The 18,750-nt window shown below is 40.5% G+C and overlaps 1 protein-coding gene across 4 annotated transcripts in view; it reads left to right on the plus strand.

Annotated features, from left to right (window-relative positions):
- VPS41 (VPS41 subunit of HOPS complex) overlaps positions 1–18,750 on the plus strand; it is a 496,439-nt gene that overhangs the window by 23,890 nt on the left and 453,799 nt on the right. Inside the window, exon 3 of one of the 4 annotated variants that reach the window (XM_070726288.1) lies at positions 16,062–16,101. The exons of the other annotated variants lie outside the window; for them this stretch is intronic. Coding sequence (XP_070582389.1) covers positions 16,062–16,101 — 40 coding nt within the window. The remainder of the gene's footprint in view (positions 1–16,061; positions 16,102–18,750) is intronic. 4 annotated transcript variants of the gene reach the window in all.

Below are 18,750 nucleotides of genomic sequence, written 5' to 3' on the forward strand. Positions count from 1 at the left end.
ATGATATTTGGAGGGAAAGATACCCCCATAAGAGACAATATACTTTTTACTCTAACCCCCACAAAATATGGACAAGAATAGACATGGTATGGGCACCAAAAACGGTTGCAGAACAAATAAGGGATGTAGAGATAGATGCTAATACGTGGGCCGATCACAATCCAATAGTGGTTTTTATGAGAATGAATAACAAACAGAATAATTGGCGGATGAATAGAAATATATTGAATGATAAGAAATATAAGGATTGGATCGAAAAGGAATTAAAAATATTTTTTGAAATCAACAAAACTTCAGAAACTACCCCACAGAACTTATGGGATACAGCTAAAGCTTATATAAGAGGATTAACAATATCTTATACTGCAAAATATAACAAGGAAAATAAATTAAAATATGCACAATTAGTAAATGAATTGAAACAATTAGAATTTTTATCACAGCAACACATTAAGAACAGAGACTTAAAAACAGAAATAAATGTAATTAAGCATAAAATTAGAATTATAAAACAAAACCAAATAACTGAAAAAATTAAAAGAGCAAAGCAACACTACTTTGAACATGCAAATAAACCAGGCAGATGGTTAGCATATAAACTTAGAAAACAGCGCCAATCAAAATTAATTAAAAAACTAGAAGACAAAGATGGTACAATAAAATATGATATAGAAGGAAAGGCAGACATTGTGTATAATTTTTATAAAGATCTATATGCCAAAGATAATGTTAGTGAAGATGAAGTCTTTAACTATTTACAAGCTTCAAAATTACCACAAATAACAGAAGACCAACAGGCCACCATGGATGGACCAATAACAATGGAAGAACTCCTAACAACAATTAAAAAACAGAAAAGCAACAAGGCCACAGGCCCAGACGCCATACCGGCAGAATGGTACAAGATAGAAAATGAAACAATAAGAAGCCATATGTTAGAAACCTTCAATTTATGTAGACTTGAGGGTAAAATTCCTAAATCTTGGTCAGAATCACTGACAACTTTAATACATAAACAGGGCACAGACCCAGAAAAAATTAAAAACTATAGGCCCATATCATTACTAAATGTAGATTATAAGATATTTATCGCCATTTATGCAGACAGACTCAAAAGAGTTATAAATGGAATAATACACCAAGACCAAAATGGGTTTCTACCAGGGAGACAAATTAAAAACAATCTTAGAACAGTAATAAATACATTAGAGTATTATGAACAATATCCAGGCAAGACAGCATCTTTAATGTTTCTAGACGCTCAAAAGGCCTTTGATAACGTCAATTGGATATTCATAAAAATGCAACTAAATAAAATGAGATTTGGCCCAAAATTTGTTAACTTAATAGATACTATATATTCAAAACAAACAACTAACATAATATTGAACAACAATCAATTACCAACACTTGATATAAATAAGGGAGTTCGTCAAGGTTGCCCTATATCACCATTGTTATTTATCATGATTCTTGAAACTCTATTAATTAAAATAAGAGCGGATCCTAAAATAAAAGGTTTAACTGTAGGAGATGAAACTTATAAAGTCCAAGCCTTTGCAGATGACTTAACGTTCATAATTGAAGAACCGATAATAACAGTTCCTACTTTATTGCAAGCTATTGAACAATATGGAAAGGTAGCAGGTTTAAAGATAAACAAAAGCAAAACACATTTTTTGACTAAAAATATGAACAAAACACAAGAAACTAAACTAGAAAGCATCTCTGGAATAAAGACTGTAAAAAAAGTAAAATACTTAGGAATAAATTTAACAGCGAAAACAATAACATTAAAAAATGATAATTATACAAAATTATTAACAGAAATTAAAAAAGAGTTAGCAATGTGGAATAATCTGAAAATATCATTCTTAGGAAGAATTGCAACAATTAAGATGAATATTTTACCCAAGGTTTTATTTCTCTTCCAGGTAATTCCAATAAATCCAGGGGGAATTTTTTTTTAAACTTTAACAAACCTAGTTAAAAAATTCATATGGCAAGGGAAAAAAGCAAGGATAAAAATGAACTGCTTAGAAGATATCAAAGAAAGAGGAGGATTTGGCCTTCCAAATTGGAAATTATACTATCAGGCTGCCGCATTAACATGGCTTAGAGAGTGGATAACTCTAGAGAACAAAAGAATACTTAACTTAGAAGGACATGATCTTATGCTTGGATGGCACGCATTTGTATGGTACGATAAGGAAAAAAATCATTCATATTTTAAAAGGCATACATTAAGGAAGTATCTACTAGAAGTTTGGAAAGATATAAAGAAAAATCACTTTTTAAATATCCCAGAATGGCTAGCTCCCCTAGAAGCAATAACGCATCCAAAGTCTATAAAAGACAAGAAAATAACTTATAGATACAGTGGTACCTCGAGATACGAGTTTAATTCGTTCCGGACCTGGGCTCTTAAGTCGAGCAGCTCTTATCTCGAACGACTTTTCCCCATAGGAATTAATGTAAATAATTTTAATTGGTTCCAGCCCTCAAAAAACTCACAAAGTTAGTCTAAATTATGCAGAAAGACATGTTTTTAATGAAGAAATGTACATGTACATATAAATGAATAATGAAGTTTCTTTCACTTAACTTGTAAACTTTCTTAAACTTTTAAATTTACATATGTTCAACTTCTCTGCCACCCAATCCTGTAGGACAGAGGTCCCCAACCCTTTTTGCACCAGGGACCGGCTTTAAGCGATCAAGAGAGGAATGGGTGAATGAATGGACGGAGGGTGGGAAGGAAGGAAAGAGGGAAGGGACAGGAACAGAGGAAGGAAGCAAGGAAACTTATGAAAGGGGAGAGTAAGAGAGGAATGAGTGAAGGGAGGGAGGGAGGGAAGAAGGTGGGAAGGAGAAAGAAAAGAAGAAATAGAGGAAGGGAAGGTAAAAGAGAGAAAGAAAAAGAGCAAGAAAGAAAGAAAGAAAGAAAGGGGGAAGGGACAGGAACAGAGGAAGGAAGCAAGGAAACTTATGAAAGGGGAGAGTAAGAGAGGAATGAGTGAAGGGAGGGAGGGAGGGAAGAAGGTGGGAAGGAGAAAGAAAAGAAGAAATAGAGGAAGGGAAGGTAAAAGAGAGAAAGAAAAAGAGCAAGAAAGAAAGCTGCAAGCACCCCCCCGAGCCCCCCAGGCCGGCTGCAACCTTTTAAAACACGTGCGCCGCTTCGCAGCTGTCTCCTGAAGCCGAACGCGGAAGTTAGCGTTTGGCTTCAGGAGACAGCTCCTTGGCGCTTGTATCTCGAATTTGGGCTTGTAAGTAGAACAAAAATATCTCTCCCCTCCCAGCTCTTATCTCGAGTTGCTCTTAAGTAGAGCAGCTCTTATGTCGGGGTTCCACTGTATAAAGAATTATTAAATGACCAGATGAAGCTAAAATCTAGGATTAAATTACAAGAAGAAGGGATAATAATAGACTGGTGGCATTATGCTCAGATTCGATCTAGATACCAGAAGGATAAAACTCTTTATATTTTTAATAAAAGTAAGAATCTTTTAAGCAATTTAATTACTATTAATTCAATAAAAATGATAGGAAAAATATATAAATTTCTTATCGCTCATAAAAATATAGAGTTGACTTTAAAAGATACTATGATAAGATGGTGTAGAAATATTGGTAAGGAAATAGACATAGATACATGGGAGAAAGTGTGGATTAATAACTGGAAAATGACCAAATCAGTTTCATTAAAAGAAAACCAAATCAAAATGTTCTACAGATGGCATCTCCCACCAAATAGGATAGCAAAAATGTTTCCCAAAACATCCCCATTATGCTGGAAATGTAAGAAGGATATAGGAACCTATTACCATCAATGGTGGACATGTGGTAAAGCTAAAATATATTGGAAGATGATTGAGAAAATATTAAAAGAAATAATAAAGCAAGATATAGATAATACCCCGGAATTTTACTTATTAGGAGTTACCAATCAGACCTATAAGAAAGAAATTCTTTACTTAATTATACACATATTAACTGCGGCTAGAATAATATATGCGCAAAATTGGAAAGGGGAGGAAATCCCTAAGGAAGAAGAGGTTATAGCTAAAATACTAGATTGCGCTGAAATGGACATGATGACAAGAAGATTAAATGATCAAGAAGATACTAAATTTTATGAAACATGGAACAATGTTTATAAATGGATAGATAAGAAAAAATAAGATATACACACTTATTTCTAGTTAACTTTTTGTATTTGTTTTTACTTAGGTGATAACAATATCAATACTAGCTTAAATGCATTTTTTGATGATTATGACATAGTAGTTTATCTATAGGTACACGTATAAGTAACATATTAAGAACTTTGGTCTATATATGTATAATAGTTGAAATTAGTTTAAATGTTTTGTTTGATGAATATGGCATTTTACTATAGTAATTAAGATTATATTAAAGGTTTTTTTTTATGACTATTCTATACTAATTTTACCTAATATTCATATTGTATTCAAGATTTGTAAAACTTTAACTCAAATTTACTAAACCTTTTAACATTTAACATATATTCAATTATGTATTCTTTTTCTGTACTTGAATGTACACTTTCAAAAGAAGCGGGGGAAATACACCCCCACTTTATGTTTAGTGTTTGTATGTGTGTTTGTTTATTTTATGAAAATTAATTAAAAAAATTGGGGGGGGGAAAAAGATTTTGATGTTTTTCTGTCTAATACAAAGGCTCTACTGCTGCCTGGGCATTTAAGTTTTACAAGGCATTTTTTTCTCTAATTCTAGTTCCACCTTCATCTGTTCCTTGGACCAGTGTCACCGCAGGCCTTCAAACATGAAGAAAGCCGCGAAAAAGGGACATGGTCCTGCTGCTGCTGCTGCTGCTGGTGATGGAGCTGGTGCTGCAGGGGCAGGTAGAGGGCATGTAACATCTGCGTGTCCTACCCCTTCCTCTGGTGCAAGCAGGCGCCTGGGTTTGATGTAAGAAGAAGTTGGAGATGACATGGCATGCAGCGCTACTTTTTCCTTGTTATTGCCTTCTACACACTCCACCACATCTGCGTGTTCACTGCCTGAGTCATCACCCCCCCTCTCCAAAGCAGCAAAGCCGTCTCACCCAGAAGCAGCGGAGTCTTTAATGCTGTTCTCTGAAACTTGCAACTGGGATGCCATTTGCAGACCTTGGGCTTCCGGATAGCCAGGAGCTTCTGCCGGAGAAAGAGGAGGTGTCCATGGCATAATCGGGGAAGACCACGATCGATGATGATGAGACCCAGATCCCCGCTCCTGCAGATTACTGCAATGTAGAGTCTGAGAAGGAGGCTAGCGGGGAGGAGTCGGTGGAAGAAGATGACAAGGTGCTAGATCCCACGTGGACTGAAGGCCGACAGAGTTTAGAGGATGAAGAGGCTGTGGTAGTCCCACAGCCCCAGGCAGCCAGCAGAATCGGAGGGGGAAGGCTGCAAACCCTCAGCGCTGAGTCTGCTGGTACTACTTCCCACCGTGTCCAGGGGCCGAGCATGCCTCATGTGTCACAAAGAATCTCACTAGCGTGGCATTTTTTCAAGCAGTTAATAGAAGACAAGAAAAAGGTCGTTTGCAATCTCTGCCACCAGTCCCTGAAGCGAGGGAGAGATCTTAATAATCTCAGCACCAGCTGCATGACCAGGCACCTTATTTCAAAACATGACCTTCAGTGGAGACAATATCTTAAAAGTATTCAAACGCCTGGGTCTTCCTCTTCTGCTGTGGCTGCCTCGGCCACTGCCAACGTCCCCCCAACAACAAGGTTACCTCTCTGTCCCCAAAGGGACAATGATGGATCACCACCAACACAAACACCAATGGCAGCACCGGCACCACCAGCAGCAGCAGCAGCATCGGCAGCAGCAGCACCACCACCACCATCACCAAGCATGTCTACACCGTCCCAGGGAAGCATTCATCAGCTGTCCATCCCTCAAACTTTTGAGAGAAAACGGAGGTTCGGCCTATCCCACCCACGAGCCCTGGCCCTAAATGCCAGCATTTCACAGCTGCTGGCATTTGAAATGCTAGCCTACCGCCTGGTCGAGACACCAAGTTTCAGGAAATTTGTTAAATTGGCTGTCCACAATACTCCGTTCCCTGCCGCTATTACTTTTCACGCAAGGCCATCCCTGCCCTGCACCAACAGTGGAAAAAATTCGGTGTGCACTGCAAAATGCTGTCAGTTCCCTTGTCCATCTCACCACCGACACGTGGAACAGCAAGCGTAGCCAGGGCCAGTACATCTCCCTCACTGCCCACTGGGTGAATGCAGTGGCAGCTGGGAATGAGGTGGGAAGCAGTTCAGCACATATCCTTCCACCACCCAGGATTACTGGACATCAGTCGGTGCCTGCTGTTGCCTCCTGCTTCTACTCTGTTCCCCGTCTTCTTCCTCCACATCCAGTAAGCGCAGCCCGGTAACCTCCTACTTCAGAACGGCCGTGGGTAAACGGCAGCACATGGTGCTGAAACTCATCTTCTTGGGCGAGAGACCACACACCACCCAGGAGCTATGGACCGGCATCCAGAGGCAGACAGATGAGTGGTTGTTGCTGCTAAACCTGAAGCCGGGGAAGGTGGTGTGCGACAATGGGCGGAACCTTGTGGCAGCCTTGGGCCGAGCAGGGTTGACGCACATCCCTTGCATGGCGCATGTGGTCAACCTGGTGGTGCAGAAGTTACTGACCAATTATCCGGGTATGTCGGCGCTGCTGGGTAAAGTGCGTGCGGTGTGCACGCACTTTAGACGTTCCCACCCTGCTGCTGCTCGCCTATCTTCCCTGCAGAGGAATCTTGTCCTTCCCACCCACCGCCTCATCTGCGATTTGCCAACCAGGTGGAATTCCATGCTGCATATGCTTAAAAGGGTGTGTGAAGAACAGCAGGCAATAGTGGATTACCACTTTCATAAGCCCCGGTCAAGTAGAAGTGCAGACCCACAGCACTTTACCCCAATGAGTGGGCCTCCATGAGGGACATTTGTTCCATTTTGAATGGCTTCCAGTATGTGACTAATATGGTCAGCGCTGACAATTCTGTCGTCATTGCTACCATCCCCATGGCTTGCCTACTGGAAAAAACTTTTCAGGCCATGCAGGATGTGCGACATGAAGAAACAGAGCGGCAGGTGGAACAGGAGGAGCAGGCGGAGGAAGGCCCATTTTCCCAGCAAATCCATGTCTCGCAGGGTGGGGGGCTGTGCTGACAGCAGCCAGGCACTCTGCTGTCCAGCCAGCGTAGAGTTTTGGAGCAGGAGGAGGAGGAGGACTTGAAGCAGGGCGGCCCCCAGTGCATCTCACGGGCACCAATGGAGCGTGGCTGGAGGGGGGAGCAGGAGGAAGAGGAGGAGGAGGAGAGACCTGTTGCTGAAAACATCACCTTGACTCCGGGCAGCCTGGCTCACATGAGCCACTACATGCTCCAATGCCTGCGGAATGACCCCAGGGTAGCCCGTATCCTCAACTCTGCCAGTTACTGGGTGGCCGCCCTGCTGGATCCCCGTTATAAGGACAGCATCACCTCCTTCATACCAGCCCCCGAGCGGGAGCACAGAATACGCGAGTACAAGCGTGCGCTCGTGGACGCACTATTGAAAGAGTTCCCACAGCAATTGGACTGGCCAGTAGTGCCACGCGGAGTAGGAGTAGGACGCAGTCGGCAACACAGCGGGGACACTGGCAGCACCACAGGGGGGTGGTCATTGGAAGATGTTGCAAATATGCATGAGACCTTATTCGACAGCCACATAGATGCACCACCCTCGGATGCGATGTCCCACAGCAGGAGGCATCACGTGACCCGCATGGTGGATGAATACCTGTCCACGCGCATGATGGTTCTTAGCGATGCTTCCACCAACTTCAATTTTTGGGTAGGAAAATTGAACACATGGCCAGAGTTTGCCCTCTATGCCATGGAATTGCTGGCCTGCCCTGCGGCAAGCGTCCTGTCAGAGTGTGTTCAGCACCGCAGGAGGGGTCATCACTGACAGAAGGATCTGCCTATCCACAGTCAACGTTGACATACTGACATTTCTTAAAATGAACCAGGCGTGGATCACAGAGGACGTTGCTCTGCCACCACCTGAGTGAGTGGTTAGAGCATTCGCTACCACCACCACCACCACCCTCACAGTTGTAAAATGCATGTTATGTATGTATATAGTCAGTTATATTTTTATGGTGAAAGTTTGGGTATAGTTTGTGTTTGACTAAAGTTTGTGTTCAATAAACCTATTTTTTGCACAGTTTTGTTCTGAGAGCCTAAATGGATGTTCCTTCCAAGTTATATCACCTATTGAAAATCTCAGATATCCATGTGTATTTTCATGGGAAAACTTTTAGTGTGTCCTGAGTTTGAATCCAGTAACTGTCACCGTTTGTAAATCTGAGATATGCAGACTTATAGTAATGGGATGTAATGGTCTGGTTTGGGTTTGACAAACACGGTTTATGTTCTCTCTCCACCACTTGCAATTTGCCAGTGTGCCACTCTTGTCCAGTGTGCAAAGCCATCCAGCCATGGCAACAGAACAAGAGAAAGAGGAGGTGTCCAGGGCATCATCTAGGAAGGATGATGAGACCCAGATCACCGATCCTGCAGCTTACTGCAATGTAGAGTCTGAGAGTAAGGCTAGCGGGGAGGAGTCAGTGGAAGAAGATACCAGGGGTGATGACGAGGTGCTAGATCACACGTGGACCGAAAACCCTCAGTGTTCAGTCTGCTGTTACTACTGCCCACAGTGGCCAGTGACCCAGCGTGCCACATGGCGCATGCTCTCCAATCACACAGGATTACTGTGCAAAATCTGGTGGGTGGCTGCTGTTCTGTCCTCCTGCTACTCTGCGTCCCCCTGTTCACCCTCTTGCAAATTTAATTTGTTGGCAACCGCAGAGCCGCCTTCTTTCTCTGCCTTTCCTTTTTCTGTGTAATCGGAAGCCTCAAGCTGTTACTACTGAAGCCTTTATCACTCTCTGTAAATTTAATTTGTGGGCAACTGCAGGGCCGCCTTCTTTCTCTGCTTTTCCTTTTTCTGTGTAATCGGAAGCCTCAAGCTGTTACTACTGGTCACAGCGGCCAGAGACGGATAGCGCCACAGAGCACATGGCCTTCCATCACACGGGATTACTGTGAAAAAGGTGATACCTGCGGCATATCGGATTGCTGGGTAAAAGCTGGCGGGTGGCTGCTGTTGCCTCCTCCTGCTACTTTGTGTCCCCATTCACCCTCCTGCAAATTTAATTTGTGGGCAAGCCTTCCACGGCTCTATTTTTAAAAAGTTCGGAATTCAGCTCAGGTTCAGGGTTTGGTGATGTCACCCGAATTTTTTGCAAAGTTCGCCCGAATCCACCGAACCCGAACTTCTTTGGGTTCGCCCATCACTACTATATCCCTAATCACTTTGGCTATGAGAAGCCACCAGCAAAGATTACAAATGGTGAACATTTGACTGGGGAGCACTCTTAGAAACAAAACTTCAAATATTAGTCCTAGGTCCTCACTTATAACAGCCAAAAACTTATTTGCTGTTTTGATTTGTGTTTCTTCTCAAGCTAAAAGGATATGATCCAGTCTCTTTAGGTACCATTTTTTTCAGAGTATAAAATTCATCTCTCCCCCCCCCCCCCCGTAAAAGAGGGTGGAAATGTTGGTGCGTTTGATATACTGAATACAGCCATTTTTGGCGTTCCGAAGTCCTATTCCTGCATCCCATTTTTCACAAAAATTGGGTGCGCAGAGAGTTTGGAAGGCCTGTAGAGTGCTCCTGGGAGCTGGGGGAAGGCAAAAACACTCCAATTTTTTTGGGAAAAAAATGGATTGTTTTTCACAAAAATTGGAACGTTTTGTCTTTCCCCAGCCCCCAAAAATATTCTGCAGGCTTCCCGGATCCTCTACACATCCCATTTTTAGAAACATAGAAGATTGATGGCAGAAAAACAGCTCATGGTCCATCTAGTCTGCCCTTATACTATTTCATGTATTTTATCTTAGGATGGATATATGTTTATCCCAGGCATGTTTAAATTCAGTTACTGTGGATTTACCAACCATGTCTGCTGGAAGTTGTTCCAAGCATCTATTTACTCTTTCAGTAAAATAATATTTTCTCACATTGCTTCTGAATTTATTCCCAACTAAGCTCAGATTGTGGACCCTTGTTCTTGTGTTCACTTTACTATTAAAAACACTTCCCTCCTGAACCCTTTAACATATTTAAATGTTTCGATCATGTCCCCCCTTTCCCTTCTGTCCTCCAGACTATACAGATTGAGTTCATTAAGTCTTTCCTGATAAATTTTATGCTTAAGACCTTCCACCATTTTTGTAGCCCATCTTTGGACCCGTTCAATTTTATCAATATATTTTTGTAGGTGAGGTCTCCAGAATTGAACACAGTATTCTAAATGTGGTCTCACCAACGGTCTATATAGCAGGATCACAATCTCCCTTTTCCTGCTTGTTATATCTCTAGCTATGCAGCCAAGCATTCTGCTTACTTTCCCCACCGCCTGACCGCACTGTTCACCCATTTTGAGACTGTCAGAAATCACTACCCCTAAATCCTTCTCTTCTGAAGTTTTTGCTAACACAGAACTGCCAATACAATACTCAGATTCTTTGACCGCTTATCTAGTAAAGCTAAATCATTTACCATATTACCGACGCCTCCAGGAATATAAACCCTATTGCACACTTTAGAGTCATTGGCAAATAGGCAAACCTTCCCTAACAAACCTTCCCCTATGTCACTCACAAACGTATTAAAAAGAATAGGACCCAGAACAGCCCCTTGTAACCAGCCTCTGATCAGAATACTTGCCATTAACAACTATTCTCTGATATTTACGCTTCAGCCAGCTGCAAATCCACGGAACTATCCAGGGATTAAATCCAATGTTCACTAATTTATCTATCAGCTCTTTATGTGGAACTATATCAAAGGCTTTGCTGAAGTCCAGAGAGGCAATATTCACAGCACCTCCTTCATCCAACACCTTTGTGACATAGTCAAAGAAATCAATGAGATTAGTGTGACATGATTTGCCCTCAGTAAAGCCATGCTGGTTTGGGTCCAATAAGTTATTGGTTTTTAGGTGCTGATTTATCCTATTTTTTAGTAGAGTCTCCATCATTTTAACTACAACTGATGTCAAGCTAACTGGCCTGCAGTTACCAGCTTCTTCTCTACTGCCCTTCTTGTGGATAGGCACAACACTGGCCATTCTACAATCCTCAGGAACATCTCCTGTTAACAGGGATTGGTTAAACAAATCAGTCAGGGGGGCAGCAATGACAAATCTGAGTTCTTTAAGAACTCTGGGGTGGATGCCATCTGGACTCATTGCCTTACTTATCTTTAATCGTTCAAGTTCTTCTAAGACATCGGCCTCTGAGATCACTGGAGCTGAATCCCTACAGCTGGAAGTAGTGCTATATTCATCCATAGTATTATATTGTAAGCACTCTTCTGTGAAAACTGAATAGAAGTAGTTATTCAAATGGTCAGTGGCCTCCTTATTCCCATCAATGTATATATTATCCCCAGTACTTAGCTTTGTGATGCTGCAATTTTTCTTTTTCCTATCACTAATATATCTGAAGAAGGCTTTATCCCCCTTTACAGATTTGGCAATTTCTTTCTCTTTTGAGGCTTAGCAGCATATATTATCTATTTTGTCACGGTTTGTAAGTGATTAAAGTCCATTAAAACCTTAATACCGCGGAGGTGATAGATGAAGCCTAGTCATTTGTTCAAAACAAGATTTCTTTATTATAAAACAGAAAATAAAACATGTCTCGAGGGACAACATAACAAATATGTCTTCACATGATGGAAGTAGAAAAGAGAAGAGAGAATGTTGAGGAAGAAGAAGGAAGTGATGTGAGATTTGGCAGGATAATACATCACAATAGGAGGATCTTAGTAAGGCACACACAATTAACTCTTTCATTACTAAATGTCTCTGGGGCTGGCAATTTTTTCAGCGTGACATGTTTCACCTCCTTCTGTCTCATTTTATACACCTCGCTGTCAGCTATACTTCCAGACTCTTTATACCTCCTATAGGCAGCCTTTTTTTCGTTGACTATAGCTCTTACATCATTGCTAAACCATAGCGGTTTATTCTTCCTTTTACCTTTAGTTATTTGCCTTACATACAGTGCAGCGGCTTTTAAGATAGCCTTTTAAAATACAGTCCACTGAGTGTTCACTCCTGCCGTTTTATCCCGTCCCTTTAATTCATTATTTATCTATTCTCCCATTTCATTGAAATTTGTGATACCTTGTCTTACAAACTTAATTGGTTCCAGGACGAGGTTCGTAAGGTGAAAAGTTCGTAAGATGAAACAATGTTTCCCATAGGAAACAATGGAAAACCGATTAATGCATGCAAGCCCCAAAATCACCCCTTTTGCCTCATTACTGCTGGAATTCTAATCCTTTTCAGGGACGGGGGGGAGGAGGAGGAGGAGACAGCGCAGGCTGCCTGGAGGGAGCCTCCTGGGTGGATTGGCACTCCTGGAACCTGCCTTGCGGCTTGTCAAGTGGCGGGGCACCACCCTCTCTAAATGTTTTCCTCGACGAAGCATGGGGGGGCAGGACCCTGGGTCCGGAGTCGCTCCCCCTGCCCCCCCTTGCCCCCCAAGCCGAAACAGCAGCTCTGGGCTTCTTAAAGCCCGAAGCCAGGATGCCTCCCCCCACCCCTCCCACCCAGCGCCGGCTTTCTAACCAGGCAAGAGGAACCTGCCTCCTGGGGACACGAAAGGCTTGGGAGGGAGAGAGGGAATGGGGGTTCCCCCCTGCCCCTCCTAAGCCGAATCAGCAGCTCTGGGCTTCTCTGAGCCTCTGCTCAGGAAGCCTAAAGCCAGGATCCCTTCTCCATTCCCAGCTGCCTTGAATGGAGCCTGCCTGCTCTCCCATAACTTATACAGTACATAATCACAAACGCCTCACAAACCACCACCACCCCGCAGGTGTTTGCAGATGTGGGTCTCTTCTAAAGAAAGGTTGGGTGGTGGGCTCTCCTAGAAACAGAAGGAAAGGGGGCATGTATAAGAAGAAAAGCCAGCGGGGTGGGGAGGGAGGCAGAGAGAGAGAGGGAAACCATGGGGGAGTTTCTCCCCTCTTGCAAACTGGCTCTATGGGAGGGGTCTGCTCCTCCTCCCCACCTCTGATTCGCTCTTTTATTTTTAAGCCTTAAAGTTTCAGCATTGATTGCCCTCCTACAGTATTTTTCCACCTCCTCCTCCTCCCACCCAATTTTCTTCCTAGCAAGCAGGCCCCAATGACTTTCTCTGAGTAGGTCAGGTGACTTTTTCTGAGCTGGTCAGTTTATTTTCTCATTCTGTGTCCATAATTTTCCTGTGGTCCTTGAGTTTTTTCTTTGTGTTAGAACTGTTTTTAAAACAGTTTTTAAAAACCATCCAAAGCAATCTCAGCCATATCTTCTAAAAAGATTCCTGTAAAAAGCAGTGAGGGTAAACAGAAGAAGGAGGCAATGAGTATAGAAATGAAGCTTGAAATAATCAAGAAGTATGGGAAAGGCATACGTGTGGTGGACCTGGGAAAGGAATATCGCCGGAGCAAAGGCACAATTGCCACCATTTTGAAGCAGAAGGAGGTTGTGATGGCTTCAAAAAAAGCCAAGGGAGTGTCAGTAATGTCTCATCTTCGTTCTGATGTTAACAATTAGATGGAGAAGCTCCTGCTGATATGGCTGCAAGATAAACAGCTTGCAGGAGATGAGGATCTGGTGAGGGATATGCCTGGGACATCAGAGGATGAATAATAATAATAATTAATAATAATTTATTAGATTTGTATGCTGCCCCTCTCCGAAGACTTGGGGCGGCTCACAACAATAATAAAAACAATATTACAGTGAAACAAATCTAATATTAAAAAGAAGCATATAAAATCCTATCATATTTAAAACCAAACAACACATACATACCAAACACAAAATATAAAAAAGCCTGGGGGAAGGTGTCTCAACTCCCCCATGCCTGGCGATATAGGTGGGTCTTGAGTAGTTTACGAAAGACAAGGAGGGTGGGGGCAGTTCTAATCTCCGGGGGGAGTTGGTTCCAGAGGGCTGGGGCCGCCACAGAGAAGGCTTTCCCCCTGGGGCCTGCCAAGCGACATTGTTTGTCGACGGGACCCGGAGAAGACCAACTCTGTGGGACCTTATTGGTCGCTGGGATTCGTGCGGTAGCAGGCGGTTCCGGAGGTAATCTAGTCCAATGCCATGTAGGGCTTTATTTTTTTTTTAATAAACTTTATTAATTTTCATAAAATTGACAGACATACATACAAACATTTAACACATAGTTGGGGTTACAGTTACCCCTCTCATCTTAGAAGTCTATTTTTATACAGAAAAAGAATACACTATTAATTCATTAAGTCAACATACTAATTTAAATGAAAAGAAGAATAAAAACAAAGAAAAAAAGAGAAAAGAAAATCATTTTAGTATATTTATACTTTTCTATGGCATTTACATTTTATTTTTCTTTTTGTTTATCTATGTATACAGCTTGTTCCAAATAATATAAAGTTCTGATTCTTCTTGATTATTCAACCGTCTTGTCATCATATCCATCTCTGCACAGTCTAATATTTTCTTTATTACCTCTTCTTCCTTGGGAGTATTTTCTCCCTTCAAATTTTGCGCATAAACTATCCTGGCCGCTGTCAAAATATGAATAACTAAATAAAAAATATATTTCTTGTATTTCTGCTTCGTTATACCCAATAAATAAAGCTCTGGGTTTTTTTCTATCTCTTGTGATGTTAATTCTTTCATCAATTTTGCTACCATTTTCCAATATAACTTAGCTTTATTACAAGTCCACCATTGATGGTAATAAGAACCTATTTCTTTCTTACCTTTCCAACATTTTGGGGACATGTTGGGAAACATCTTGGCAATTCTATTTGGCGGGAGATGCCACGTATAAAACATCTTAATTTGGTTTTCTTTTAGTGAAATTGATTTTGTCATTTTCCAATTTGTAATCCAAACTTTCTCCCATGTTTCTACATCGATTTCTGTACCTATATTTTTACACCAGCTTATCATATTGTCCTTTAGGGTCAAATCTATATTTTTATATCCAATCATATATTTATATGCTTTTCCGATTAATTTACTTTGGTTTGTGGTTAACAAGTTGCCTAAAATGTTTTTACTCTTATTAAAAATATATATCTTACTGTCTCTGTGGAATCTAGACTGTATCTGAATATATTGCCACCAATCTATTTTTATCTCCTCTTTCTGTAAATTATATCTTGATTTTAATTTCATTTGATCATCTAATAATTATTTATATTTTAATATCTTTCTTTCCTGCATCAAGTTGGGGTGGCTAATTGCCTCTAATGGGGAGATCCAGTCAGGAATAGTTAAAAAATAATCTTTATTTATATCTTTTGAAACTTCCAATAAATACTTTCTTAATGTATGTTTTTTAAAATAAGAATGTATTTTATCCTTATCATATCAAATAAAGGCATGCCAACTAAGCATAAGATCATGACCAGATTTAATATTCTTCTGTTTTGTAATGTTATCCATTCTTTAATCCAAGTTAAGGCGGCTGCCTTGATAATATAGCTACCAATTGGTTAGTGCAAATCCTCCTCTTTCTTTTACATCTTCTAATATACTTAACTTTATTCTTGCCTTCTTACCTTGCCATAAAAATTTTCTGACTATTGCTGTTAAGTTCTTAAAAAATTTCCCCCCTGGATTTATAGGTAAAACCTGAAATAGGAACAACATCTTAAGTAAACAATTCATCTTAATCGTTGCGATTCTCCCCATGAAAGATAATTTTAAATTATTCCAAAATTCTAGATCTTTTTTAATTTCTTCAATCAATTTTATATAATTGTCATTTTTAAAAGATATAGTTTTAGATGTAATCCAAATTCCCAGATACTTTACTTTCTTCACTATCTTCATATCTGTAATACTTTCTAGTTGTCTTTCTTGCGTTTTAGTCATGTTTTTAACTATAAATTGTGTCTTACTTCTATTTATTTTTAGGCCTGCAAATTTACCATATTCTTCTATCGTTTCGATCAAGGTTGGTATTGTTGTCATAGGATTTTCTATTATAAAAGTCAAATTGTCTGCAAAAGCTTGTACTTTGTATGTCTCTTTCCCAATGGTCAATCCCTGTATTTTATTATTTGCTCTTACCTTTATCAACAAAACTTCCAGGAATAAAATAAACAGTAATGGTGAGATCGGTCATCCCTGTCTCACTCCCTTAAAAATTTCAAATTTTTCAAATTGTTCATTATTTAATATAATTTTTGTCATTTGTTTTGAATATATCGCATCAATTAAATTTACAAATTTTGTACCAAATCTCATTATATTTAGTTGCATTTTAATAAATGTCCAATCTACATTATCAAAAGCTTTTTCAGCATCTAGGAACATTAATGACATTTGTTTTCCTGGATGTTGTTCATAATATTCTAATGTATTAATAATAGTTCTAAGATTGTTTTTTATTTGTCTGCCTGGTAAGAACCCATTTTGATCTTGATGTATTTTCTCATCTAAAATCTTTTTAAGTCTTTCTGCATAGATGGAAGTAAATATTTTATAATCCACGTTTAATAATGATATGGGTCTATAGTTTTGTATCTTTTCTTTGTTGGTTCCAGATTTATGAATTAATGTTATTAAAGACTCTGACTAGGATTTAGGTATTTTACAATCCATTATACTTTCATTAAACATATTATTTATTATAACTTCACTTTCTATTTTGTACCATTCCACCGGTATAGCGTCAGGTCCAGTTGCTTTGTTATATTTTTGCTTTTTAATGGTTATTTGTAATTCCTTTATTGTGATTGGACTATCTAATCCTTTCTGTTGATCTTCTGTTAATTGCGGTAAAACTGAAGAGTCTAGGTACTTAAAAATCTCATCTTCTTTGTTTCCTCTTTTTATTTATTTATTTATTGGATTTGTATGCCGCCCCTCTCCGAAGACTTTAGTTCTTTATAAAATTCTTGTACTGTACTATTTTTGCTTTTTCATCAGTCTTATATTTTATCATTCCTTTATTACCTACTAATTCTTTGATTATTTTTGATTGACTATATTTTTTTAGTTTATATGCGAGCCATCTTCCTGGTTTATTGGCATGTTCAAAATATTGCTGTTTGGCCCTTTTAATTTTCTCTGCTATTTGATTTTGCTCTATGAGCTTTATTTTGTGCTTAACTAATTCCATTTTTCTTTTGATCTCCCGGTTTTTTGAATTATGTTGCGATACTACTTCCAGTTGATTTAATTCAGTAATTAATTGTTCATATTGTATCTTTTTTTCTTTATTTTTTTTAGCTGTATAAGAAATCGTTAGTCCTCTAATATATGCCTTAGCAGTGTCCCATAAATTTTGGAAATAAGTTTCTGGGTTTTTATTAATTTTTTAAAAAAATTCTAGTTCTTTTTCTATCCATTCCTTATATTGTTGATCTCTTATAATATTCCTATTCATCTGCCAATTCATATGTTTCTTATAATTTTTCAAATATATCACTAAAGGGTTATGATCACCCATGTATTTGTATCTATGTCAATTTCTTTGATTTATTCTGAGGTTGTTTTCGGAGCCCAAACCATATCTATTCTTGTCTAAATTTTATGGGGATTAGAATAAAAAGTATATTGCCTAGTTAAAGGGACTGGTCCAGGGAAGGCTTCTTGAGGAGGAGGCACACAAGTGCCTCCTTATAAGGAGCCGGAAAGGACCCCCTCCCCAAGGAGGCGTTGACAATCTCCTGGACCCAGCTCCGTGTCACCTCTCGGCTGGCCGAAACCAACCAAGAGGGACACGGATCCAGTAAACAGGTGGCGGAACTCACAGCTCCAATGGCCTTGTCCACTTCACCAGGTGTCACCAAGTCAAACTCCTCCCAGACAGATGGACAAAGACATTTAGCCCCAGTCACCTCAACTGACACATTGTCAGCCGATACTGCTATGCAATTGGAGTCAAGGTCCACCTGGATCCGAGCAACTTTATCAGCGAAAAATGAGTTAAATTCCTCGGCACTGCCCTGCAAGGGCTCCCCAACTCCCCCCTGATTTAGAAGGGAGCGGGTCACCCTAAACAGAGCGGCCGGGCGGGATTCTGCTGATGCAATCAAGGCGACATGGTACATGCATCTTTCCGCCTTGAGCACCACTTTGTAGGTCTTAATAGAAGCTCTTACACGTGTTTGATCACAATCGGACTTACTCTTCCTCCATCGCTTTTCTAGACGTCTCTCCTGGCGTTTCACCTCCCGGAGCTCCACATTGAACCATGGAGCTCTACGGAGTCTAGTGCCACAGAAAGGTCGCAAAGGCGCAATTCGGTCAAGAGCCTCCGCTGCAGCCTTGTTCCAGGCCTCAGCAAGAGATTCTGCCAAGCTGTGGACGAGTGAATCTGGTAAAACCCCAAGCACCCTCTGAAAGCCCTCAGGCTCCATCAGGTGTCTGGGACGAAACCTCCTAATCGGTTCCGCCTCCCTGCGGGGGAGGATTGGAGCCAGGAAATCAAGCCGCAGTAGAAAATGGTCTGACCATGATAAAGGCAATGCTTCTAAGCCCCTTAGTCTCAGACCATTACTCAAATGCTCTGAGAGGAATATCATGTTGTGTGTGTGTCCCCCCTCGCGAGTCATGAAGGGTCTTTCAAGGCAAGTCGGGGTTGGTTTGAAAGATT

This window comes from Erythrolamprus reginae, chromosome Z (assembly GCF_031021105.1).
Source record: "Erythrolamprus reginae isolate rEryReg1 chromosome Z, rEryReg1.hap1, whole genome shotgun sequence".
NCBI lineage: Eukaryota > Metazoa > Chordata > Lepidosauria > Squamata > Dipsadidae > Erythrolamprus > Erythrolamprus reginae.